Below are 24,432 nucleotides of genomic sequence, written 5' to 3'. Positions count from 1 at the left end.
AATGTCAGCGCATTCAAACTTTTGCTCCCGGATTCAATCTAGCTAACTACTGGGCATGTCGCTGCCCTGCTCATTTCGGGAAGGCATCGGTACACGATGAACGGGATGCTCGGCAGGGACGGACGGGATGATACCACCACAATTGCCAAGGCCTGTCATTTCTTTTGGGCTGGGGGGTGTGGCCATATTGCTTTTTGATCGAGACCCGATCCGGTTGGCCCATGCGATTTGACGATTCCCTTTCCTTATTCAAATTTCCGAGCGACTCGAGATCGAAGGAAGAAGAAAGGAAAAATGTCTCTCAATTTAAGATGAGGCCCATTTGTGGAGCCGCGCTCCCACCCGCGAACCCCTACTCTTACTTAAAATTGAAGCAACACCCATGATCGCGACCATGGGTTAGGGGATGGGACGGGGCCAGCAGGCGAACCCATGCGCAGCTACCGACCGAAAGGAGCTTCGCTGCCCTCTCCCCCATGGCACCGCCATCACCGCTCAATCGAGGAAGAAGAAGGGGGAAGGGGGGCGGCCAGGCTAGAAACCAATAAAGGCATGATAGTCGCCCGCCCATCTGGCATCGTGTCGATTCCTTACCGGTTTTGGGCACCTCATTCACTCACTCGCTTACACTAGGAATTGCTCTTGCTTTCCGTCCGATCTTTACCTGTGATAAATCTCGCCCACACTACTTACCCACTAATACCCGACTAATAAATACCTTATACACGATGTTGTCGCCGTCGAACTTGTCCGCCCTTGCGGGCTTCCTCTCCCTTGCCGCCGTCGCCGTCGACGCGAAGCCCGTCGCTCTGTACGCCGTCGAGGCGCCGCCGCATTACAGCAACGGCGCCACTACCGACGCCCAAAACGCTGCTACGACCATCACTACCAGCAGCAGCAGCCACCACCACTACAACACCACCGGCAGCAGCAAGCACTATTCCTATAGCAACGCCACCAGCATCCAGAACGGCACCACCACGGACGGCATCCACTGGGGCAACCTGCGCTGCCCCAACAACATGAGCGGCCAGAGCAACCAGACGGTGACGGTGCTGCCGACGCCGACCTACGGCACCAAGGACCGCGCCTGGATGGTCTGCTCCGAGACGCTGATCCGGGCGGCGCCGCGCGCGGTCTACGACGCGCTGCTCGACTTTGGCCGCTACCGCGACTGGAACAGCTACGTGACCGACGTCGAGGCCGTGCACCCGGACCCGGCCCGCCTCGGCCCCGTCTACGAGGGCATGGAGCTCACGTTCACGTTCCACGGCCTGGGCGGCGAGGGCGTCGTGACGACGGGGCCCGAGGTGCTCACGGTGATGCGCGGCGTCGCCGTCACGCCGTGCAATTGCACAAACCCTCCTGACTTGGCCTCGGCCTCGACGAAGAAGACGGATAACGGGTACCTCATGAACGCGTGGCGGTCCGATCTGTCGGTTGCCGACGAGCTCATCCGGTCCGAGCACCCCAACGTCGTCACGGACGCGGGCGAGGGGTATACGCGCCTCGTCAGCTGGGAGACGTACTACGACGGCAAGTCGACCGAGACGTTCAAGCTGCTGCGGGGGCAGATGCAGGCGTTGCAGGAGCAGCAGGGGGCGGATTTGAAGGCGTACTTGGAGGAGAAGAAGTTCTAAAGAGCATTCACGAAAAGGGAGGGGGGAAACGAACGGGAGAAAGAAAGAAAGGGAGATGACGAAACGAAACGGGGGGGAGGGTTTGAAGAGGACGGGGCGGGTTGTGGTGGTTATGGGGAAGCTTTTTGGGGGAGAGTGAGGCTGCGGGTTGATTGGGGAGGAGAGAGAGAGGGATTCAGTGGATGATTGATTAACTGCTTGACGACGTTCTTGACGATTCTTACTTGATTATTTGCCTACAGATACCTTTTGCTACTTTTTCGCTCGGGAGGAAGAAGGCGAATCACGCACGCGCTGGTATTTATTGCCTCTTTGGGCGTTTATCAGCATCAAAAATAACATTCTTGTACATACTTCCAATACGCTTGTTGGCGGTGTACATTCATTGCCAGAATACGGATGACTTCCAATGCATCAACAAAAGTCGAGGATCCGTTGATGATCTGAGCGTTTTGGTCACAAGACAGCTAGCTCTCCACCAACTCCTATCGCTATTTTCGGGGTTGGCATCAAATGCAGAGCATTGCAGTTGGAAGACTGTTGCAAACATGCAGTTCATCAGGTGCATTTGTTTCAAGACACGTTCGTGTAAAGTTGTAGATGTTTCAATCCATTAAATGAATGCGATGCTACTGCAGATGCGCTGTACTACAAGTAAGATGCGCTGTAAGATGCGCCCACAGCACGCCATGAACTGGTTCAATAACGCGGCGGGTTCCTGCATCGCTTATCTTTGGGCCTCCCCACAGCGCTTGGCTGGAATGGGCCTGGCGCTATCAGGGAGTGGCTGGGGTTGAGACAGGAAGGGTCACGAGTCGATAAACCGAGGCTGTTAGATGACGCATGCCAACATTCGTTCATCGATTCGTTGTTCGTGTCTGATGTATTCATCTCTCCTTCATCTTTAATCAAACACTCCTTTCCCATTCATTCTAAAACATTCGTCGTCGGGAGGAACATCTTAGGGGCTCTAATATCACTCACTCGTCGCCATGGTGGGATTCACGCGCAATCTGGCCTGCAGCGCCGCGTTGCTTAGCACCGCCTCCGCTTATGGCATCCAACAGCCCATGTCCTCGGATGACTCGCCCATAGCCGCAGGCCATTCGTCGAAGCGGCCGCTCGTGAGCTCCAAGGCTCTGCAGGACAGCATCAAGGGCGAGCACCTGCTCCGTCGCGCGAAGAACCTCTACGAGATTGCCAAGCTCGGCGAGGAGGAGTACAACCACCCTACAAGAGTCATCGGGAGCGACGGTTTGTGACATCTACTTATCTTCCATCTTCAACCGATATCGGCCACTAACGCTATTTCCAGGTCACCTTGGCACTCTGGCCTACATCTACTCGACCATTGCCAAGTTTGGCGACTACTACAACCTCTCGTACCAAGCCTTTCCTGCGGTGACCGGACGCGTGTCCGAGTTCCGCCTGGTTATCGGTGATGAGGTGCCCAAGTCCGCGGAGCCCATGTCCCTGACCCCACCCACCAAGCACAAGGAGCCCGTCCACGGCAACCTCGTCTTGGTTCCCAACCAGGGCTGCGATGCTGCGGACTACCCTGCCCTCCTCGAGGGCAACATTGCCCTGGTAATGCGGGGCAAATGCTCCTTTGGCACCAAGTCGGAGTTCGCCGGCCGCGCGGGCGCCGTCGCTGCCATTGTCTACAACAACGAGGAGGGCGAGGTGCACGGAACCCTCGGCACTCCGTCGGACAACCACGTCGCCACCTTCGGCATCTCGGATGCCGAGGCTGCGCCCGTCATCAAGAAACTCGAGAAGGGCGACAAGGTTGACGCGATCGCCTACATCGACGCTGAGGTCAAGACCACGCTGACCGATAACATCGTCGCCCAGACGACGGAGGGCGACCCCAACAACTGCGTCATGCTCGGTGGCCACAGTGACAGTGTCACGGCCGGCCCCGGCATCAACGACGACGGCTCCGGCAGCATGACCCTGCTGGAGATTGCGACGCAGCTCACCAAGTTCAGCGTCAACAACTGCGTCCGCTTCGCCTGGTGGGCTGCCGAGGAGGAAGGCCTTCTGGGCTCGGACTACTACGCCAGCACGCTGTCCGACGAGGAGAACCAGAAGATCCGCCTGTTCATGGACTACGACATGCTGGGCAGCCCCAACTTCGCCTACCAGATCTACAACGCGACCAACGAGGCGAACCCCACGGGCTCGCAGGAGCTGCGGGACCTGTACGTCGACTGGTACGAGTCGCAAGGGCTGAACTACTCCTTCATCCCCTTTGACGGCCGCAGCGACTACGACGGCTTCATCCGCGCGGGCATCCCCGCGGGCGGCATCGCGACGGGCGCCGAGGGCGTCAAGACTAAAGAGGAGGAGAAGATGTACGGCGGCAAGGCGGGCGACTGGTACGACCCGTGCTACCACCAGCTGTGCGACGACGTCGGCAACGTCAACATGACGGCGTGGGAGCTCAACTCGAAGCTGGTGGCGCACTCGGTCGCTACGTATGCTGTCTCGTTCAAGGGGTTCCCCGAGAGGACGGCGGTGGCGGCGGCGACGGAGGACTATGAGGGGAAGACTAAGTACCATGGGAAGAAGCTCTTCATTTGAGCTATCGGGTCCACGACTTCTGAGGGGTATCTAGATGATAAGTTTGGGATTGTATGTGTGTAGATGCTATCATGCGGAATAAATTGGATAAATAGAGGGTTAAATAACATGTTTTCCGTCTACATAATACCAGCAGTGACGGTGCCCTCCGCACCGAGTTACGGTGTGAACTGAGGTACGCTTGCTGATAGATAGCCAACACTACATGCACAGTGCCCATCAGCGAATGATTGCAACGGCTTTGCCCAAGGGAAAAATAATACCCCATGAAGGCGTGTGAACCTATGTACAAGGCCACCATAAGAGACGAGCAAGAGTGTGACCTGGTCACAGACGATGTTATCCTGTTACAGAGCAGAACAAATAACTGCGGTTGCCTGCCTCGTTGTATGTTACGGAGGCATCAGGAGAGATGATTGTGGTGGCCACTGAGGGCGGTTTCACCAACGGATGCACGCGGTGCTGTTGCATTCGTGAATCTGGCGGGAACGACAATAACGTGCTTTCTCGCGGGAGTATTCTCGACCCGGCCACAAAGGCAGGCCGTTTCTGGGCTGACACATGTGGTTAGACGACATGTTATTCGCTTCCAACACGTGTGGTAGGAGATGACGTGGATGGATGGATGGATGGACAGATGATGAGCTGTCCGTTTCCCATCGTCTATGAGTTCGCGTTTCGGAGCCGCGTACGGTGTACCCTTCTATGCTTAACAGATCAGTACGACTGGTTGCCTTCCGAGAATGAACAGCGATTGGCTTCTCGTCGGAACTTTTGCCGGATCTCTAATCTCAGGGGGCGGGACGGGAGAGTTGTTTGCTTGCTCGCAAAGCCTTACCGGTACGACGTCAACTGGACTCGAAGCAAACAGGGACAAGCTGTGCTACGGGGACGGTGCCGAGCTGCGAGAGGATACGATGGCTTCTTTCTACTTAAAAAGGTATGGTTCCGGCTGCCGCTTGTCAAAACGTGCAGTCTCGTCCCCTGCCAGCCCAACCTAGCCCCTATCTACGTACCAAACTCGTTGCCCCCCTAGCTCGGCCTCTCTCTCTCCACATAAAAAGATCGTCATCAATCACCATGTCGTTGACCACCTCCACCTTCACCCGGGACGGGACCGCGTACCCCTCCCGCCCCAGACCACGCCCTTCGAGGCCAGCGGCCAGCCGGGCCAGGACGCGTGCGAATCGCCCTCGCTCTACTGCCCCTTCATCGTGGGCGAGGACCCCAAGCCGTACAGCGCCCTCGTCTGCACCAAGGGGTTCACGACCACCTCCGGCGGATACAGCGAGATCCGGTCGCAGATGGAGCAGTGCCGGCCCCCGAGTTTCTTCAAGGTCTTCGAGACGGATGCAAGTAAGTAGTACTAGTGGCGGAGTTTCTCCCCTACCCCCCCTTCGCCCCCTTTTTGGCACGTATCACATCACATCATCCATGCTCCTCCCGGCGTCCTTTCTTCTTCCTCTTATTGTTTTTCGAGACGGCGTGCAGGTCTCCCGTTGAATTGACCAAGCTTTGATGTATGACTAACTCCCATTCCTTCTCCCTTTCCGCCCCAAAAGACGCCGATCCCGTCTACCCCGAAGACAAAGACATCATCACCCTCGCCTACCCGGGCACCGCCTGCCTCCAAGACTGGACGACGGCCTGCACGTATGACATCACCGTCGCGGCCTCGGACGACGCCGACCGCCAGGTGACGACGAGCCGGCAGGCGTGGTGCTGCGCGCCCGGGTACCAGTGCACGACGGCGTCGGTGTCGTCGGGGACGTCCGCGACGTTCGAGCGGCAGTGTTATAGTTTTTTGAACACGCAGACCGCGGTCTGGGCGTCGTGGGACCCGCCCGCCACGGGGAGCAAGGACGGGAGCGAGTACTACACGTACCCGACGAGCATCACGTGGGACCCGCCCAGGGATAAGTATACGGTTTATCATAAGCCGTTGCCGTTGGCGGTTAGTTCTTGGAGTGGGGAGGAAGAGAAGGAGGAGGGGAGGGAGGGGAGAAGGCGGCGAAGCTTAGGGTTGAGAGGACTGCGGATGGGGACTGGAAGGGGTCTGCTGTGGCTGTGCTTACGAAGTGAGGGTTACTTAGGATTGGGATTCTTCTGGTATGGGAGCAAGGGTGGAAGATACGTCCTACTAAGTCTTGCTTCTGTTGGCTTGCTGTTCTCTCCGGCATACATATTCTCTAAAGCTATGGTTGACGCAACATTCCAGTGACAAAAGATTCTTATTCCGTTTTTCGTCACGTCGAATCAGCTAAGATCGAAACATTTGATGTCTCGTGTCTAATTAAGACCGAAGAAACTCCTGCCTAAAAGTCCACAATGAAACGGTCAACGTAGCATCCCGAAGGTCAATGGTATATAGTATTTATTATGCTTGGTAATTAGATAGCTGCACCTATATTACCGGGGCCAGTATTGCCGACAGCTGCCTCCACGACCGGGCACATGAGTATCTGCGGCGAAGAATACCTCCGCCCTCCTCATCCCGAACCCTCTGCAGTCCCGGACAAACCACAATCTTCTCCCTACTGACACTACTACCGCCACCACCACCCTCCACCGCAGCAACCCGCTTCTTCCCATCCGAGTACAACAGAATATACTCCGCCGGCTGCGAGAACAGCACATAGCCCAGCGTCGCGCATTCCACCAGCGCCTCCCGCAAATCGTTCTCCTGCTCGTACCGCGCGAGGGTATCCGACTCGTCGTCGTCCCCGTCTTCCGCGACGGCGACGAAGGGGGCCAGGAACCGGTTCAGCTCCACGGCGAGCTGCTGCGCTTGCTGGGTGCTGATGTCTTCGGAGGGGGTTAGGGGGCTGATAGGGGTGCGGGTTTGGTCGGTTGAGCTGCGTTGCGTGTGGCGGAGCAAGTAGACGGAGAGTTGGCGCCATTTGGTCAAGGCTGTGGAGAAGACTAGTAAGGTAGATATAGTTAGCTGGTTAGTTATGCTATCGGGGTCCAAGCCTTGTCTCGTACCATCCGAGGTCCCGCGTTGCAGGCCGGGTTCGGATTCGGATTCTTCCAGGTATCGTCCGAACGCGGCCACGAAGGGTGGTAATATCGATATAGACGAGCCGGAACGTAACGTAGTGCTACCGAACGCAACCCGCATAATGATGTGGCGCAGAGCCTGAAACCGCGTGCTAGGTTTGAGAGCCAGGGAGCTCAGACGGGTCGCCGAGGGGGCCTGCTGTTGCGCGTCCTCATCCTCGTTGATACTGTTATTGATTCCGAGCTTAGCCAAAACCTGGGCCAGGCCCTCCGTGTTGACATTGCTGTCATCTTGGACAAGCTGCTTGTGGTAGTGCTCCTCCACATGCCGGCGGACGGTCCGGTCCAGGGATCTGAGCTCAGCCACGAGCTCGCGATCCGGCCTCGCGTCCAGCAGGAACTGGTCAAGTTGGAAGATGTTGCTGTTATTGTGGCTGTTGGGGGTCCCGGTGTGGCGATGGGTACAAGCTTCTCTTGCGTGTCGTCCTTTACGGGATAATATGATGCCGACTGAGGCGGTTGCCATCGGCGACGCTTCCGTCTTGAAAAGAGCCATGCGGCAACGAAACCGAGGAGCATTCCGGCCACGACACACCCGATCGCGATCCCGGCGATGGCTCCGGCATCTAGGCCTGAACTCTCGCGGACGGCTGGACTGGTGGCTTCGGAAGCATCGGTGGTAGCTGGTGTACTCGTTGGGGTAGTAGAAAAGTAGAGCTGTGCTGAAGAGGTGGTCATGCTGTACGACGAATCAGTCGCCGCCGTATCTGTTGGTGTGGAAGCCGTTGTCGCCATTATCTCTGACGAAGTAGCAACAGCACTGTCACTCTCTGCTGTTGAACTAACACCACCGGTGCCCGTCGCTGTTGCTGCCGTTGTTGCCGTCACTCCGTCGATCGGTGACGGGAAGAAGTTCTCCCCGGGAGGCAATGTGCCGATCGTCCGCAAGACCTGCTCCGACACGAACTGGTTTCCTACGAAGATACTCATGACCTCCTCGACGATGGACGCGTTCTCCCCCGGCAGCAGCACCGTCGTTATGCCGAACGATACCGATCGATCCATGGTTTTGATGCGGTTAAACGGAGTATCTGATTTGAAACCAACTCCCAACCCCAGATTGCGTTGCGCTCGGTTAGACGGTGTGATGCATGCTTGCCGTGATTGATGTTATGTGTTATATTGAAGGATAGCAAGGGATCGATGAAGATAACTCCAAGGTGAAGAAAGGAACCGACCGTCCTATCCCTTTCGTCCCAAATTTCGCAATCCTGAGAGAGAAAATCAGGCGGTCGTCCCCATGGGTCACGCATTTCACGACGCAAGGCGCAGTTGTGCCATCTCATTTACCAACGAGCATTCCCCTGGCGGATATATACAGTAATAATATGGGGTCACCCCTTGTCTTGTCCAAATTGTCGGGCCTGCCAAATCCTTTGGCACACTGCCACTTGCGTGCCGTACACTAGCTGCTGAGGTGTTCATCCACTCTCTCTATGTATCCTCTTTCTACGTAGCTACGGATAAAAGTCTTCCACTTCTCGACATGTTCGACAATGGCCTGTTCCACTCGAGCCAAAGGTCTGGGGGTTGCTTGACAATATCAATTATGTTATGCCGCCTGTCCCGCGGGACGACTGGAAATGTCACCCAACATCTGGATGGATGGGTTTGCTGGCTCAGCGGCGCAGCATTCTCAGGGTATGAGAAGCAGGACTGGGTTGGCTCGGCCGGGAGACCAACTGCATATCGGTTGGTACAGCCCGCTTCTAAATATGGAATGCGTTTGCGGGCTGTTGGTGCAAGGGATGGAATCCTCCAGCCTGTGATTGGTTGTTCGTGGGCGGGGTATGGGGATGGGGTTGCATCCCGCGTAGCTCATGGACGAACGGCCAGGCAAGGGATGAACTGACCACAAGCAGGTACTGCGAACTTGTTTGCCAGACCCGACCTGTTGGTTCAATGATGATTGTATCAAAAGCGTTTGGGTTATTTGTGATATCTCCCTCGTTGGTTTCAAACCGTGAAAATCCATTAAAGCATCCTCCAGGGCTGCCAAGCGTGTAGTAAGCAGGCAAGCAGAAAACCAATAGTGCGCGTGGGGGCTATAGGAGACATTGGCCAATCAGAAAAAGGAGGAGTATACAGGCCCACGATGCGAGGTCCACACTAGACGTCCAGCCCTATGTGTGTCCACACAATAGCCCGCATTGTGACAGTTCATCGGCATATTGAGTGGCTGCAACCCTTCGTGCTCGGACCGAAAAAGAAGGGGCCATGCCCTCCTGATGGGGGGCTTCCACGTACGCTGGCAGGTAAAGTCCCATGCTGCGTGCCATGAACTCGTGCGGGGGAAGGGACCATTGGTTGTTTCAAGCCATACAGTGTTCCGACCTACTGTGCTCGAAGACGGGTGGGATCCGACAGCTCTATCGTTGGGTTGCCGATCATTCGGGTCGCTCCCCATTTTGGGTTGCAATGCTATTATTTAGTGATGATGACACTCAGATATCCCCGGATTCGACGGACGATTCCGACTCTCGCTAAGGGAAAACGGGTATAGATAGTCGTGTAGCCGTTGATTCTCTTTTGCTCCCCTTTCTTCCCTCTCCGTTGCTATCCCCTCTCTCCTTCAGTTCAACAACACCAGGCCAGCCCATGTTGGTTCGGACCAGACCAGCTATGAAACGAAAAGATGGTATTGTGTCCAGGGTATAGATAACCTTGCATTACATCAACCCTTCCAACAGCATGAATTGGTTTGCCAAAGTCAAAACATTCTTGGGGTCTCCTTGAATTCTTGATCTTGGTAGGGCGCGCAAACACACCCCTTCCGAACGATGGTGTTGTTGATTTATGGCTTTTGCGCCACTCAGATCGCCAGTCTGGCATCAGTTTGGGATTTGTTGAATCGCCGCTCTACAGTCCTCCGGGGCGTTCCCTTGCGGCAAGCCCATGTTATCGAGGCAGGGTAGGAGGCCAGGTCCCCTGACTAGTGCTGGGTTCCGACACCTTTAAGTTGGGGATTCACAACCACGGAACCGATACCCAGTGCCATTCATGTGTTACCAGATGGCGTTGCCTCATGGCCAGATTCCGATATGCATCTTGCCGGGCAGCAGTCAGATTCCGGCATCAGCTATCTCAGCTTGGCGCTGCAGTGGCGGAAAGGAATCAAGCCACTACGGGACTCCGTGTCAGCCGAAAGGAACAATGTTGAGCCGCATCCTATGTTACGTTGCATTAGGCTCTCGGTGTGCTCAGGTCGTCGAGGGTGTTTGCAGCACCGGCCAGAACTTCGAATTTACCTCTGGTCTGGGGAAGGGTATAGGAAATAAGCTCAAACCATCCCTAGCCTACGTTCTAGAACCGATCGGTGCGGGCGTTGCAGAGTTAAAATAATCTCCGTATCAAGAAAGAGGCTGGCGTCTGAGGTTGAAGGAGCCTGGTGTGGGCTGAGCTAGTCGAAGCCCGCATCAATAGCCTTCGACGGCAAACAAACAAACGTCGACTAGCTCGACAGTATAAAATATTAGTCCAGGCTGTGACACAGTGACAGATTCAATGGAGAAGACTCGGCAGATGCTCGAGTCGAATTCAGATATGTGGTTCTCAAAAATGGGGGTCACTGCAACCCTCTTATTGTGAAAGTCCGGACAGTTCGAAGGGGAGTTTCTTGAGAGATCTTTGGAGATCATGATCAATATCTTGGTCATGATGATGGCTGAGTTGGATTGTCTGATGTCAGCCTTTAGTTTAGTGCTAGTCTCTGCCCACGGGGCAGTACTCGGGGCGAATTCTCTATTCTTGGCCTTTTTGCTGACTAGGACCACGTCAAAACATCAGCTGGAGCCTCCTCTAGAGTCCATTATACGATGCGCACAGCCATTATTGGGTTATTGACCCAAGGGAACGGTTCTACTCGACCCCTGCTCCCCTCCTTCCCACGCCCAAGCCCCCAAGCCCTGCCAGTTTGCCAGCCAAGCCGCGCCTCGGACTTTTCGCCCACTTTCGTGCATTAGCAATATTGGAGGGGCTGATCTTCTCCCCGTTCGCACTGTCTGGTCATCAGAGAGGAAGGGCTCCGAGCCGAGAGCACTCACTCGCATCCAACCTGCAACCAACACACGAATGAAGAGCCATGCAGGCGTGGCCCAGATATCACGTCACCTTTATTACCACCCCGTAGTGGTAATTTTAAGAGGATCCGAGTAAGGCGGGCAGGATCTGGGCAACTAATTGGACCTTTTATGACAGGCTGCCCATCCCACGCGGTCCCGGTTGCTGCTCTTTCGACCCTTTTTCTCTTTTTGTTTTTCTGCTCCTGCTCGCTTATGGTCACTGAGCCGCATCTTTGCCGCTCGCACTATCTTGATACCCACACAAATATATGCCATATCATACTATACTTATGAATCCCAATCGGTAGTAACCCGCCGACTTAATCATATTACTACTACTGCTACTGCTAGCTTCGTCGCCGATACGATGGGGTCCGGCGACAACAACCCGATATCCCGGTACGGCCTCTCGTGCCCCGTGGGCGGCGACTTCTACATCTGCGAGGACAGCCCGACGCAGTTCATCGGCTGCTGCGACATCGACCCGTGCAAGAACAACGGGGACTGCCCGGCCCCGTCCCTGCACAGCTCCAGCTTCTCCAAGAGCAAGTACAGCGACACCCTGCCCGAGGCCTGCGTCGGCGACGGCCTCTGGTACACCTGCGCCTACAACAGCCCGCCCTTTATTGGCTGCTGCAAGGAGAACCCCTGCCAGACCCTGCAGTGCTCGCCGGGGAACGTCACGGCCGCGAAGCTGTCCAGCAACCAGACCAACGCGGCGCCGTTCCTGTCGGGCTCTTCGTCGTCGTCGGTCACGCCCGCGCCGTCCGCTTCCAAGGGTCTCCCCGCCGGCGCCATCGCCGGCATCGTCATCGGCGGCGTCATCGCCATCGCCATCATCGGCTACCTGCTATGGCGCCTGCACCGGTCCAAGAAGGTCTTCTACCACCCGCCCGCCGTCGCCCAGATCCCCCCTCGCCACAGGACGAGCGGCTGCCACACCACGCTTCGGCCATGTACAGCCCATACAAAGGCAAGTAGTTTCTCTCGCATTTCTCAACTGCCTAACGTACGTTAGTCTAACCGCGCAAACAAGGTTCAGACTCTTATAATCATCACAACGGCGGCACCACCCCGACCACGCTGGTCAACAGCTCCGCGCGCACGACGCCGCGGCCGCCGGACTCCTTCTACGACGCCCAGTCGGTGCGGACGTACTCGGTCCCGCCCCTGTCGCCGCACGGGGCAGCAACCCGAGCCACTGGGGCGGGCCGCCGTCGTCGTCGGCGCGGCACAGCCGGCACGTCTCGTCGCAATCGTCCATGGGGTCCGACTACGGTGGTAGTGGTAGTGGAGGGGGAGGAGGCGGCAGCGAGTACCATGGCGGCGGCGGCGGGGCGCCGCCGATGAGAAGCAGCGGCCAGCAGCAGCCGCATCATTTCCAGCCCATCTCGGAGCTGGCGGGGAGCGAGGTGACGGCGCCCGAGGGGCCGGTGAGCGAGATTGGGTGGAGCGATCGGGATGATCAGCGGCATAATCATCCGTATGAGCTGCCGCCGCAGGAGCAGCAGCAACGGTCAAGGCAACAGCAGCAGCAGGCGGGGTTAGGGATAAATTCGTAGCTGACCACACCACGAGAGTGCGGCTTAATAAAGGAGGTATCAATTAACCAAGTGAATTCCGCTGGACTATGTTCAAGCTTCTCGGGTACATCGTGGACTTGAGATCATGTGAGCGGGCAATTGTGCGTACAAATGTACGTGCCTAGCCGGGGATATGTATGTTCCCTTATCGCAGTGTCTTTTTGGGGGCTTCTTTAGACTGATCGACAGTCGCATCGTACGAGATTGGCACGTCTCATCGTTCTTTTTCCTTATTGCTTTTTCTTTGACTCATGCCTGCCTCGACAGGGATGGTCTCCTGTGCCTGCACAATTGATGATAAGGGACAGCTGGCGACGGGTGCTCACATATATCCGTACCTACCCCTTAACACATTTCCCTAGCGCGAAACGTGTGGCTTGCCGTCGCTTGCGGCTTCCTGCTTGACAACGGTGCCTACGACACATCTTGATTTCCAGTATCTTCCGTTTCCCACATCCCTCCTCGCCTTTCTATGTCCATACCATCTCGTCCTCAAATATGTTGTTTCATGCATCGTTCCCGAACGAAATATCCTGTCAGATCCTGACAGAAGCCATCCGTGGCCGTGGCGTCAAATGGGCGCAACGTTTACGATTCGTGAGCAAGACCTGGAAATCGTGGGTCGACGAGCTCCAGATCCTGCTCGGGACCTTCGTGAGCGCAGGGGTTTGGTTCGAACGTGCCCCTTTTTGGCCACGGTACCTCGCCCACGTTGCTCTCCGTCCCCAACAACAAGACGACATAAACCCGACGTTGTGCGTTATTCGCCAGGCCGCGGAACGGGTGGCCGGGTATACCGGCCCTCACGCAGACTTGGATGCCGTGGTTCGAGAGTACGTGGTTGATATCTGCACTATGATCAATTTGTGGCCGGGGTATAAATGGGCCGTGGAAGTACCGTTGCCGCGCCATCCGTGGCGGAACTCGTTCTTGTCAGAATTTGACTCTTGCGAGCATGACCGTCACGACCAAATCCTTCTAGCTATCGCCGCCTCGGCCAACCAAGTGGCGCTCGTGAAAAGAATACTACAGTCGATGCAAGGTGTTCCAGGTGACGGAGAGTAAGGCGAATTAGCAGTTCCCTCTATTAACCGGAAATTGAGACACTGACAGGAGGTCCGACAGAAAATTTCTGGACTTCGCATTAGGCATTGCTGCCTATAAAGGCTACATTGAGATAGCCAGCCTGCTCCTCGGCGAGTATTCGGAAAAGGCCGCAGCAGCAACACTCGTGATGCGGCACGCGAGCAAAGCCAACAACCTATCGATGCTCGAGCTAGTCCTCGACCTGAACTTGGGGACCTACGTCCCTATGGTGGCCATGTTCGAGACTACGAGCCTGGAGGTGTACCAGACGCTCTACGCGCTGGCCAAAGACGGCTGGGAGGGCCCGGACCCTGCGTTGTCCTATCTCGTCCTCGTCGCGGACCACATGACGGCGATGGCCCGCCGGGGCGCCCTACCGATCCTGGAGTTTCTCCTCGGACACGACATCTCGGCGTCCGCCTACTGGCGGCGGGCCCCCGACAATCTGCGGCCGGATCTGCTGCGCGAGGCGGCGCGGGCCGGACAGGTCGAAACGGTGCGCTGGCTTCTGGAGAGGGGCTACGACATGGGCTACTCCCCTCAAAGCATGGCGCAGAGAGGGCAACGCCCTCGACGCGGTCGCGCAGCAAGGAAACCCCGTCGTTGCACGGCTTCTTCTGGATTATGCCGGGGAAAGTAAATGGTACAGTCCGCTGGCGTTGACGACAGCCGTGGAGAGGGAGCACGGAGAGGTGGTCAGGATCCTCCTGACTGGGTGGCAGCGCAACGACATGGATGAAGCACTGGAGAAAGCGAGGGAGTTGGGGCTGGAACCGATGGAAGAGATACTTCTTGATTACCTGGGATGAACCTCCGGCAAGATGGACGAAGTCTACGGCCTATGCCATCTCTTAGACCTCCACATAGCATCGTTCCACAGGCTCAGCCTGCTGATGTGGCTTTCGTAGCTTGCGCTCAGAAACAGGGTTTCACCCAATCGTTAGGTGCCAGCTGCGTCAGGGGCTTTAGCTCGGAAAAAGAAAAAATGAAGGCGAATAAATGCCAATCAACACCGGTGAGGGAGTTGGCCCCGAATGCGAGCAGACGCAGGAGGTAAGCCACAAGAAGGGCATAGACACACATAAAAGGTTTCGACTGCTGTCGCGGAAACAGCAACTTGAACATGAAACATAGGTCTACCAGATCCTGATTGATCTGAACCAGGCATACCATGTTGCAGCTAACAGCTTCTTGGCTGCGGCGAGTGCTTCGAAAAATATGGTATCATTCGATTTCACTGTCACTCATCGTGTCCACCTGCCTATATGACGGTTCGCTGTATCACTCCACGGTAGAACCCATACAGGAAATATTAGAGAATCAGAACGACGTTGACAAAACCCGCGCTCTGCTTGTCCAGTTCCGGGGCTTGAAGCAACAGGAACTCATCTTCGTTGAAAAGGCAGTAAGTCTGGCGGTTTCGGCTTCTTTTCTTGCTCCCATTACTACGCATAAGGGCTGATCGAGGCACAACGAGCCGCGAAACAGGCGCTGCTCTCCGCTGCCGCCGTAATCGGCGTGTTCTCCTGGCCCGGCACGGCCGCCAGCTTCTGGCTATGTCCGACTCTTTGGTACACCAGCCTGTTCCTCAGCCTATTCGCGTTGATCAGCTCCTCTCAGTTGCTTCTACTGGAGCAATTACCTCGGACGGCCGAAGAGGCTGCTCTCTTGAGCAGCGAGGAGGTCTGGCGGATGATGCTGTGCCTTGTTCGGGAAGACCGGCACAGCACGGCAGAGAGGAGGCTGGAGGAAGGGGGACGCGCTGCCACGCTTCAAGATGAGCCCGGTCTTGACGTGGATGTGGCAATCCCCAAGATGCTGAATACCTATTCTTGGATCCTTTTCCTGGCTGGATATCTCTGCTACGTGTTGACACCCCCTGCTCCCCCAAAGTCAGGAGGCTGTGAAACCGGTGAGTACCGCGATCGTTGCGAACGCTCTGGAGCTTCTTCGAACGGTCCATGCATACTAACAAACGGCTTCGATCAGATGGTACAAGTACCGATTGCCTTAGGAGGCTTAGTTCTGGTGAATTTCCAGGTTTGTCGCAGTGTCGTCCGGTCGAGGCTGCGAGTTTTAAAAGCCAAATAGGGGCACGGGCAATGAAATTGCATCGTACCAATATAGACGGTAAGTGTTCCGCCTCTGGTAGATACTTTGGGATGTTACAATTATTTCTTTAAACGAGATAAGATCAATGCCTGGCTACTTTCTCCTTCGGTCTAACGTTATATTACCAAGAAGCCACGTACTACCATCGATACCTGAATTCAAGGTTCTCTCTGTCCGTCATGTCCAAGAACTCGGAGTTATCCTTGTGACTCACTCCCAACATATCTCTCTTCTTATTCTCCCACGCGTAGTAAGCCATCAGGATACCCGTCAGTACACAGGCTAGAGCCGAGGTGACCACAATCGCGATTTTCGCCGGGAGGTAGCTGGGCTTATCAGCATCCCGAAACGTCAGGGGGCCGATGATGTTGCCAAGACCTAGCTCAAAGGTTAGTCCCATGTGTCTGTGAGGGGTTGAGGTTGGGGTTGACTGGATGGCGAGAGTTTAGATAGGTGATAAGAGAACTTACAAAAAGACATCAGCAGGATGGCGTTCATCGTCACCTTCTTCGTATGCCCAGCATAGTTGGCCGCCGAGTAGCTGTACAGCAGCGGCAAGCTGCTCCCAATGACGTTGGTGAGGTAGTTTCCTGCCAGCAGGGCGCCCTTGTTGTCGGAGGGCGAGAAGGCGAGCAAGCCCCCGCCCAGGACTCCGCCAACGAGCAGAATGGCAATGACAAAGGGGCCCCGAGCGTCGTAGCGAGCGCCGAGACCGCACGCGGTGACAATGGAGATACAGGACACGACGCCGCTGGGTACCGACAGCAGCGCGGCCGCCTTGCTCGTGTACCCGAATCCTTTGATGATGGTGCCCTGGTAGCTGCTGACGGCGCCGTTGGGCACGCTGCTGGCGACGGTGATGAGGGCCAGTAGCCAGGTCTGCGGGTCGGCGACGAGGCACTCGCGCGCCTGGTGCCACTTGAACCGCTTGTTCTCGATGCCCGTCTGGTTCTCGCGCACGCGCTCGATGGCGAAGACGCGCTCGGCGTGCGTCAGTCCCCGCGCCGTCATGGGGTTGTCGGGCATGAACACCATGACCAGCAGACCGACCGCGATGGTGACGAGACCGAAGAGCAGGAACATGATCTGCCACGACCGGAAGTTCTGGGAGGCGTAGTGCTGGAACCCGAACGAAGACAGAGCGCCGATGATGGTGCCCGTGCCCGTGCCCAAGTACCAGAACCCCACGCGCGCCGGCTGCTCGCTCTTTTTGTACCACATGGACGTGATGAGGATGAGGGCGGGCGCGACGGCGGCCTCGAAGCAGCCGAGGAGCACGCGCAGCGTGACGAGGGCGGCCCAGTTGTTGGCCGCGGCCGTCAGGGCGACCATGAGGCCCCAGAGCGTGACGTTGGCGCCGAGGTACTTGGCGGTGGGGAGGCGCTGCATCAGGTAGCCGGTTGGGAGCTCGAAGGCGAGGTAGGTCACGTAGAAGACGAGGGCGAGCTGGCTGAACTGGTCGCCGGTGATGTCCGTATCTTCCTGGAGACCCATTACGTTCGCGTAGTTCACTGCGAGGTGATAAGAAGCCATGCGACGATGGAAAGGGGCGCAGGAGAGGATTTACCTAGAGTCTTGTCGAGATACTGCAGGTTGTAGCATGCCCCTTTGGTGGCCGTTAGCAATGCTCTGCTACGTCAATTATAAGCTACCTACACATGAGCGGTACGATGCGCCAGTCAATCTTGCGGACCAGACTCTTCTCATCCACCTCGGCCATCGTCCCCATGTTCTCATGGGTCATGAACTCGAGCGCCGCATCGGCATCGGCCGGCCTCGGCACTTGCGTCTCAGGGTCTGGCGCCGGCGTCTTCTCCGCATGGTCGGCCTTTTCGGAGAACATATTGGTCGGTGTGTGGGAGAGTACGCGAAAAGGCGACAAGGGTAAGCGTCGGCCGAGCCAAGCCTTGTGGTACCTTTCCCATATGATGTTGAGCTGGTTGAGAACTGGTAGGTAATGGCCAAACGAGCCGACCGTCTCTTGTTGCTGATGAGATGCAGAAGAAGTGCCGACATAACGGGACTATACGAATCATACGGCGCACCGCAATACTTATGCATCTTCATCATACTCACCATGCTGGCAAACGGCTGTCCCGATCTTATCTTCACCCCTGGTAGGCCCCAATCATAGCCTGCAAGAAGAACTTCATCGTCCAATCGCACAAGTCGCACCAAAGCAATGTCTGGCAGATCCAATGCATGGGAGCCTCATTACAGATAAGCTCGCTGTCGGTTGACACCATGCGGGGATGGTCATGACGTGGGGGATTGAGGGTTAGATAAGGACGTCGGATAGCTACCCCAAAAAGGGAATCAGATCGATGCGCTCGCAAGCTGCCGAAGCCAGGGGGTTATCCCCAACATGCCATCCCAATATTAAGCAGTACCATGGGTGGTATGGGATGTGATGATCCCATTGTCGGGCCGTGCAGGGCCTTTCTCGTCTCGCAGGTCTCCGATGATTTCACATTTAGATGGACTGTCAGATTGCCGGATGGCAAAGCCGAACAGGTACGGCTGCCACATCTGGAGGGACAGGTATTGACGGCATGGTCGCTGAATTTCTCGGTTTTTATCCATCTACCACTCGTTTTCCACGGTCGCGACCTCCCAAAGTCCATGACGCGCTGGTATGTGTCGTTGCATGAGTGCCTAGCATCTCTGGCATCTTGTCGTTTTAGCCAGAGGCGCTCAGTCCGGGCGCCTCGGATACTCCCATACCAAAATGTCATCCCGGATCTCGTTGGTCTCAGCTTCACGGTACTGAGCCCGCGACGCATTTCGTCATGTTCAATACCCAGTCATGACGCCAGCCCGATTGAGAGTATCTATTGATGGTGCATCCGCATAGTTCCGCACACGCGGACTCCTATCATATCCTTCGACTCCATGCTCATGAGGAGTTGTGCGGCGAAACGAGCACGACGCTATCGCCTGAGGTTTTTGTCAGTAATCAATGCATGAGAAGCCCTCCCAAATGCACATACCTCGAACAAACAGCATTTCCGACTTCTTCGTAACGGTCTGCACATATTTAGAATCTGTCGCTCCATCCGGACGACGAAGGTGGATGCGGATGTGACTCACCCTGATCTCCTCATCATTCTCATCGTCATCGACCACATAGATGGTCTCAAGCACATCACCCAGAACCAGGTTCATGTGACTGTCGTAAGCCTAGAAGATGTCAGTTCAGTCCAATATGTTCGCATGTGGTGTGGATACCCCCGAGAGGCAGGGAGCGACGTACATGTAACCGACCCTTCAGTTCGCGATCTCCTCGCAGCTTGACGAACACGACCTCGTCGAGGAGAAGGCGCACGAGATCGAGGGGGCTCGGCAACGGAGCCGGCAGCGGCTGAATCCTCAACATCAGCCATGGCGCGATATTGAAGTAAGAAGGTGTGGTGGTGGGTTCGATATGCCTTGTTGCAATGTGAAGTTCGACCCAACCTGGTTGCGGATCGGAAATTCAGCTTGACAAGCTTCACCTGCACGGCTCGACTGAGAATTGGTGGGGCAATGGAAGACTGAGGCTTGTGGCCTGTGGCTTGTGCATTGGAGGGGTAAGCCACAGCGAAACTCAAAGCCACACATAAAAAGGAAATAGCAGGGAAGGCGGCTTGCAGGGAAGCCCTTGCCTCAGAGCTGTGGCTCAAGCTGCTAGAGCAAGCTAAAACAAAGATCCGAGGTTGACCATGGCACGAACCGTCACTGATCCAACTCCACTAAGACTCCATCGTGACGAAGTCATGAAGCGGCCAGACAAAAGCAATCCACGACCCGCTCCTATCGCCGCTCCTTATCAATGATCGCGACTTCTTTGGCGGTGGAGCTGGCCGGGCCTCGACGACTGGCGCTTCATCGTCCCGCTAGCACAAGAGGCCCGTCGATCGTCGCCCGTCCCCGTCCGCGATGCTCATCACCAACAAATACTCGCCATTTCCGTCACCTATCATTATTACCATGTCCATCCCGGCGACCATGGATCCACGCGGGAACTCGGTCGCCTTGCCAGGCCAAACTCTTCCACGGGACTTCCATCAATGCTGATCGCCCGGCCGGCAGCTTAGAAGCATCGCCCTATTATGTCGGCATTGAGGAAGCTGCCCTGTTGACTACCCTCCAATCCCGGTATCCAGATGTGCAAGTGTCCAAGCCGCCTGTTAATCCCTTCGTTTCTCGTGGATATCAAATGTCGAAGAAGCAAAAGGCCTTTTTAACTATAAAGGAACGCATGGCCGAGCTCCTGTCATACGACAACACGCATGCTTATGTCTCAGCTGGGGATGATGTCGGCGGGGTATCCCAACGTACCCAATCTTTCTTCATAGGGGCTTTGGAGGCCATGAGCCAATGGGACTCCAGGAGACTGATCATCTACCTCCGGCGCATCGTGAGTCTTCCTACTGCGGAACTGCAACATGTCATCGAACGTCTACCACGTAACACGATTTCGGAATTTCTGCAGTCTTTGGATCCCAAGAGAGTCGCGCCCGACAATGACCCGACGGACGGAGCGCGCATCAGTGTGGGCATGTACCAACTGCTCGGCTTGGGGCAGCACATGGACAGCTACGGCACGCGGAAGCTCTTCGGGAGACTGCTCGTCCGCATGAATGTTCTGGTGCAATGCGCCCACAACGCAGGCGTGGTGCTAGGTGCCGAGGATTACATCTCTCTCTTCCGGGCCTATGGCGCCATCTCCGATATTGGCGGCGCGAAACAGCTGTGGGACCAGGCCTTCGGTGCAGTGCAACGACGGCCAGGCCCCGAGGTTCTTCACGAGTTCCTCAAGGTCCGGTTCCTAGTCGACCCCATGTACTACGGTTTTGACAAGGTTCGCGTCGCAGTCACGCCACGCAACTTGCACAGACGAGGGTATCTGAGGTTCCACCAGTCTGTAAGGAGGCTGGACAGGCTCCGGTTCAACCGCCAGCAGAGGGCCTTTGAATTTGGACTCGACAGAAGCATGCCGACGGCCATGTCCCTGACTCGCCGTCTGAGAGGCAGAGGTCCTATTACGCGACTGTACAATAGTTGGATAGCCAAGCGCAATCTCATGACGGCGGAAGTGCTGTGCTCATTCATGATTGCGTTCGCTCGGGCGGGCTCGCTCCGCTTCGTCGGTCTCAAGATACTCCCCGCCTACTTTGGCATCTTGACCAAAAAGGACAAAGTGACCGGCGAGATCACAACGAACAGCCTGACACCCCCGTTGTCCAATGGTGTCCAACGCCCGCGACACAAGCACAACTTTATGTGGCCAACGGCCCGCCTGTTGAACACATTAGTGGAGGTATTTTGCTCGAATGGACAGATGGGCTGGGCGCTCGACCTATTGGACTTTATCTCCCGGGAATACCAGGTCACCATCCCGGCAGAGACTTGGTTCGAGCTGTTGGAATGGAGCCACGTGCTCAGCAGCACCCCTGTATCGACGGCCTGGAAGATGGCCGGCTGGTACCAACAGATTCCCGTCCGAAACGCCACAGAGCTCGTGTGGAACACCATGACGCGAGAACCCTACAATGTGCAGCCCGGATTCGACCAGTACGCCGTCCTCCTCCGCTCGCGCATCGCCCGGGGCCAGTTCCTCCGGGCCAACGACGCGGTCATGGCCAAAATGCGGCAACTTTACGACGACCAGTCCGCTCGCTACGAGACGTGCGTTTTCGAGTACATCGCCGCCGTCCGCGACGGAGTCACGCCCATCACCGCGGTCCTGGGCGCCTACCAGCGCGCCCGCTTCCGCAAGCAGCACATGTGGTTCGCCCTCAGCGAGCTGTGCAAGCGCAACCTCGCGGCGCTCCGCACCCGGACCCTCACCGACGCCCGCGCCGTCCGGCACGTGCCCGACTTCCTCTGGCAGAACGAGCGCTTCGTCGAAAACGCGGCCGCGTACCGCATCGCGACGGGCTACGTCAGCCTCCTGGACCCGGCGCGGCCGGTGCGGATGCGGCTCTACAAGGGCCGCCGCGGCCGCCTCGACGTGCCGCTCAAGGTGAAGGGGACGTGGCGCCTGCTCGCGGTCCGGCCCCGCTGGTCCCATGTCCTGAGCGGGCGCGGCCTCTACGAGTTCAAGAACAGCCGGCTCAAACCCCTGCCCTTGCTCTTTGGCGCGCTCGACGCGGTACGCTTGCCGGCGCCGCAGACCCCGGGGGAGTACTACGAGCTGCAGAAGACGAAGAGGCGGATCGCGAAGGGGGCTCGTGTTCAACGGAGTCGGGAACAGAAGCTGGAGCGGAAGCTGGAACCGCAGAACGCAGAACACGAAGGAGCGGACCGCGAAGGGGTCTGACGATTAATGGAGCGGGAACGGAAGATGGGACGAGCTTGGAAAGTGACGTCTAAAGAGTGGCGTGTATGCTAATAGGTACATACTGTACTTCTACTTCCTCCGACTGTATATACAAGAGGATCTGCATCCCACACTTTCATCTTTCGTCTGGAGAGCAGACATTTGAACATAACAAGGAGCTACCTGTCTGTTATGATGTATGTTTGCGAACGCGACTCATGCCCAATTGCGATCCAGAAGAATAGATTCTTGGCATTGCCACCGATCCCTGGCTACTAATAATAGGTGGTATCACGCTTCTTCCGGGTCAAGAACAAGGGGAGATAACGGTATAACTTTGAAAATGTGTTAACTATCTACATCGAATCTGACACCTACTCTGACATCGTATCTACATGCTATGCGTATGCTCATGCTCATGCTCATGATCGCTTTTTCTTTTCCACGGGGGTTTTTGAAGTTTTACTTTCTTTCAGATGGGAGGGGCCGGGTCAGTGGCATACAGCTCAGACATGGATGCGTATCTGTGATCCGCAAGGCATGCCAAGTCCGCATGTGTAACTGACTGACCGACCGAGTGAGTGACCTTCGGCCGATCATGACCCCTTCTCCAACCTCAGCTCGTTCAAGTACATGTACCGGCTCATGGTGATCCAGCCCCAGCGGAACCAGACCATCTGGCTCTTGTGAGCCTGCGTCATGGCCTGGCGCGCCGTGGCGGCGCTCTCGCGGCCGCCCAGCAGGCCCGTCGCGGCCACTAACAAGCCCGGGTTGCCCTTGTCGCTCTTGTTCTTGAGGTCGCGCTTGTTGTTGCCGCCGAAGCCGGAGGTGGCGGACGCGGCCATGTTGGCGCCGGCGCCGAGCGTCGCGCTGAAGATGGTGGCGAACACATCCAGAAAACCGCAGTACTTGCGCACGAAGCCGACCGTCGTCAGGGTGTACAGGTCGACGGGGCAGGCGTAGCCGGGCTTGCCCGCGGTCAGGGCCGAGATGAAGCGGCGCGCGCCGTGGTAGAGCGAGATGTGGTTCGGGTGCGCCGAGACGCCGCCCGCGTCGAAGGTGAGCAGGACGTCGATCGAGGCCATGGGCGGCTGGGCCGAGGCGGCTTGCTGGCGCGAGAGTTGCGGGGCGAAGGCGGCGGAGAGGAGGGTGGCGACTTTGTCTGTGTCCCAGGTCTCGGTTATGGAGTCGCGGAAGTCTCTATAGAGGGGGAAAGAGAAGTTAGAACGGGGTTGTTTTGGGCGGGAGGGCCGGGGAGTAAATTCCCAAGTTGGATGTAGTATTTGCCATGACACTTCTCTTCCACGAAGTCTAGGGAGCGCCAGGGATAGGAAGTATGCGATAGAGGTAGAGAGAGGTTATACGTACGGATCATCCACGACAAACGCATCGTCCTCGTCGCGCAGGCCCAGCAGCATGGCGCTCTTCTTCAGCTCGGTGCGGCGCACATGGCCTAGGCCATCCTGGTCGCCGGTGCTCAGACACAAGATCTTGACGTGGTTGCCGGTGTCGGGCCGGGTCAGGGCCAGCAGGGTCGGGGCGAAGAACATGGCCTCGTCGTCCGGGTGGGCGATGAGCAGGCAGATGCGCTTGTTGCGCAGCGTCGGGAACCGGGTCGCAATCACCGAGGCCGTGTAGACGTACAGCGAGGGCAGCACCACGGCGGCCGCGGCGATGCCTGCCGCCCAGGTCGTGGCGGCCATGTTGTTCGGCATTTGATTGGGGGGTCGTGGGATTGGGTTTACAGGCGAGAATGTAGTAATAGTAGCAGTGTAGTATAGTACACCCAGTAGAACTACAGAGAGAGAAACAGAGAGAACCGGAGAGAACCAAGCAAATATATTTTTACTAGAAAGCACAAGTACTCACGGCCTGCGAGACAATTGGACAATTGCTTTGGACAATTGCTGCTTGCCGTGAGTCCCAATTTGCCAATTTGGAGGAAGGAAAAGAGTCGAAGGGAAATCGCAAGAGTCAGAACGAATCTGGAGGAGTTTTGG

The 24,432-nt window shown here is 56.6% G+C and overlaps 10 protein-coding genes across 10 annotated transcripts; 6 read left to right on the top strand and 4 right to left on the bottom strand.

The window, feature by feature from the left end:
* Positions 1 to 728: 728 nt before the first annotated feature.
* Positions 729 to 1,640, top strand: PG997_015316 (uncharacterized protein; the record flags this gene model as incomplete). Its single annotated transcript, XM_066819630.1, has 1 exon — positions 729 to 1,640. The coding sequence occupies one exon, from the start codon at positions 729 to 731 to the stop codon at positions 1,638 to 1,640; it is 912 nt and encodes a 303-aa protein (XP_066660515.1).
* Positions 1,641 to 2,632: 992 nt separating this feature from the next.
* On the top strand, positions 2,633 to 4,226 carry PG997_015315 (aminopeptidase-like protein Y; the record flags this gene model as incomplete). Its single annotated transcript, XM_066819629.1, has 2 exons — positions 2,633 to 2,894; positions 2,956 to 4,226. 2 exons carry the CDS (start codon positions 2,633 to 2,635, stop codon positions 4,224 to 4,226), a joined length of 1,533 nt encoding a protein of 510 aa, XP_066660514.1.
* A 108-nt stretch (positions 4,227 to 4,334) lies between these two features.
* PG997_015314 (uncharacterized protein) lies at positions 4,335 to 6,308 on the top strand (the record flags this gene model as incomplete). Its single annotated transcript, XM_066819628.1, has 4 exons — positions 4,335 to 4,391; positions 5,366 to 5,582; positions 5,813 to 6,180; positions 6,306 to 6,308. The coding sequence occupies 4 exons, from the start codon at positions 4,335 to 4,337 to the stop codon at positions 6,306 to 6,308; spliced, it is 645 nt and encodes a 214-aa protein (XP_066660513.1).
* Positions 6,309 to 6,630: 322 nt separating this feature from the next.
* PG997_015313 (uncharacterized protein) lies at positions 6,631 to 8,291 on the bottom strand (the record flags this gene model as incomplete). The annotated part of the gene is made up of 2 exons (XM_066819627.1): positions 6,631 to 7,965; positions 8,073 to 8,291. The coding sequence occupies 2 exons, from the start codon at positions 8,289 to 8,291 to the stop codon at positions 6,631 to 6,633; spliced, it is 1,554 nt and encodes a 517-aa protein (XP_066660512.1).
* Positions 8,292 to 11,714: 3,423 nt separating this feature from the next.
* Positions 11,715 to 12,909, top strand: PG997_015312 (uncharacterized protein; the record flags this gene model as incomplete). Its single annotated transcript, XM_066819626.1, has 2 exons — positions 11,715 to 12,356; positions 12,442 to 12,909. The coding sequence occupies 2 exons, from the start codon at positions 11,715 to 11,717 to the stop codon at positions 12,907 to 12,909; spliced, it is 1,110 nt and encodes a 369-aa protein (XP_066660511.1).
* A 519-nt stretch (positions 12,910 to 13,428) lies between these two features.
* Positions 13,429 to 14,825, top strand: PG997_015311 (uncharacterized protein; the record flags this gene model as incomplete). The annotated part of the gene is made up of 3 exons (XM_066819625.1): positions 13,429 to 13,991; positions 14,044 to 14,512; positions 14,577 to 14,825. 3 exons carry the CDS (start codon positions 13,429 to 13,431, stop codon positions 14,823 to 14,825), a joined length of 1,281 nt encoding a protein of 426 aa, XP_066660510.1.
* A 1,442-nt stretch (positions 14,826 to 16,267) lies between these two features.
* Positions 16,268 to 17,971, bottom strand: PG997_015310 (allantoate permease; the record flags this gene model as incomplete). The annotated part of the gene is made up of 3 exons (XM_066819624.1): positions 16,268 to 16,506; positions 16,599 to 17,639; positions 17,785 to 17,971. 3 exons carry the CDS (start codon positions 17,969 to 17,971, stop codon positions 16,268 to 16,270), a joined length of 1,467 nt encoding a protein of 488 aa, XP_066660509.1.
* A 1,053-nt stretch (positions 17,972 to 19,024) lies between these two features.
* Positions 19,025 to 19,511, bottom strand: PG997_015309 (Sm-like ribonucleoprotein; the record flags this gene model as incomplete). The annotated part of the gene is made up of 4 exons (XM_066819623.1): positions 19,025 to 19,065; positions 19,119 to 19,155; positions 19,219 to 19,308; positions 19,428 to 19,511. The coding sequence occupies 4 exons, from the start codon at positions 19,509 to 19,511 to the stop codon at positions 19,025 to 19,027; spliced, it is 252 nt and encodes an 83-aa protein (XP_066660508.1).
* Positions 19,512 to 20,479: 968 nt separating this feature from the next.
* Positions 20,480 to 22,432, top strand: PG997_015308 (uncharacterized protein; the record flags this gene model as incomplete). Its single annotated transcript, XM_066819622.1, has 1 exon — positions 20,480 to 22,432. The coding sequence occupies one exon, from the start codon at positions 20,480 to 20,482 to the stop codon at positions 22,430 to 22,432; it is 1,953 nt and encodes a 650-aa protein (XP_066660507.1).
* Positions 22,433 to 23,028: 596 nt separating this feature from the next.
* On the bottom strand, positions 23,029 to 24,135 carry PG997_015307 (deacetylase LmbE-like domain-containing protein; the record flags this gene model as incomplete). Its single annotated transcript, XM_066819621.1, has 2 exons — positions 23,029 to 23,632; positions 23,801 to 24,135. 2 exons carry the CDS (start codon positions 24,133 to 24,135, stop codon positions 23,029 to 23,031), a joined length of 939 nt encoding a protein of 312 aa, XP_066660506.1.
* Positions 24,136 to 24,432: the final 297 nt, after the last annotated feature.

This window comes from Apiospora hydei, assembly GCF_038363865.1.
Source record: "Apiospora hydei strain CBS 114990 chromosome Unknown utg000011l_segment0_segment0, whole genome shotgun sequence".
Taxonomy (NCBI): domain Eukaryota; kingdom Fungi; phylum Ascomycota; class Sordariomycetes; order Amphisphaeriales; family Apiosporaceae; genus Apiospora; species Apiospora hydei.
The sequence above is the reverse complement of the archived record's forward strand: the minus strand, read 5'-3'. Positions and strand labels throughout refer to the sequence as shown.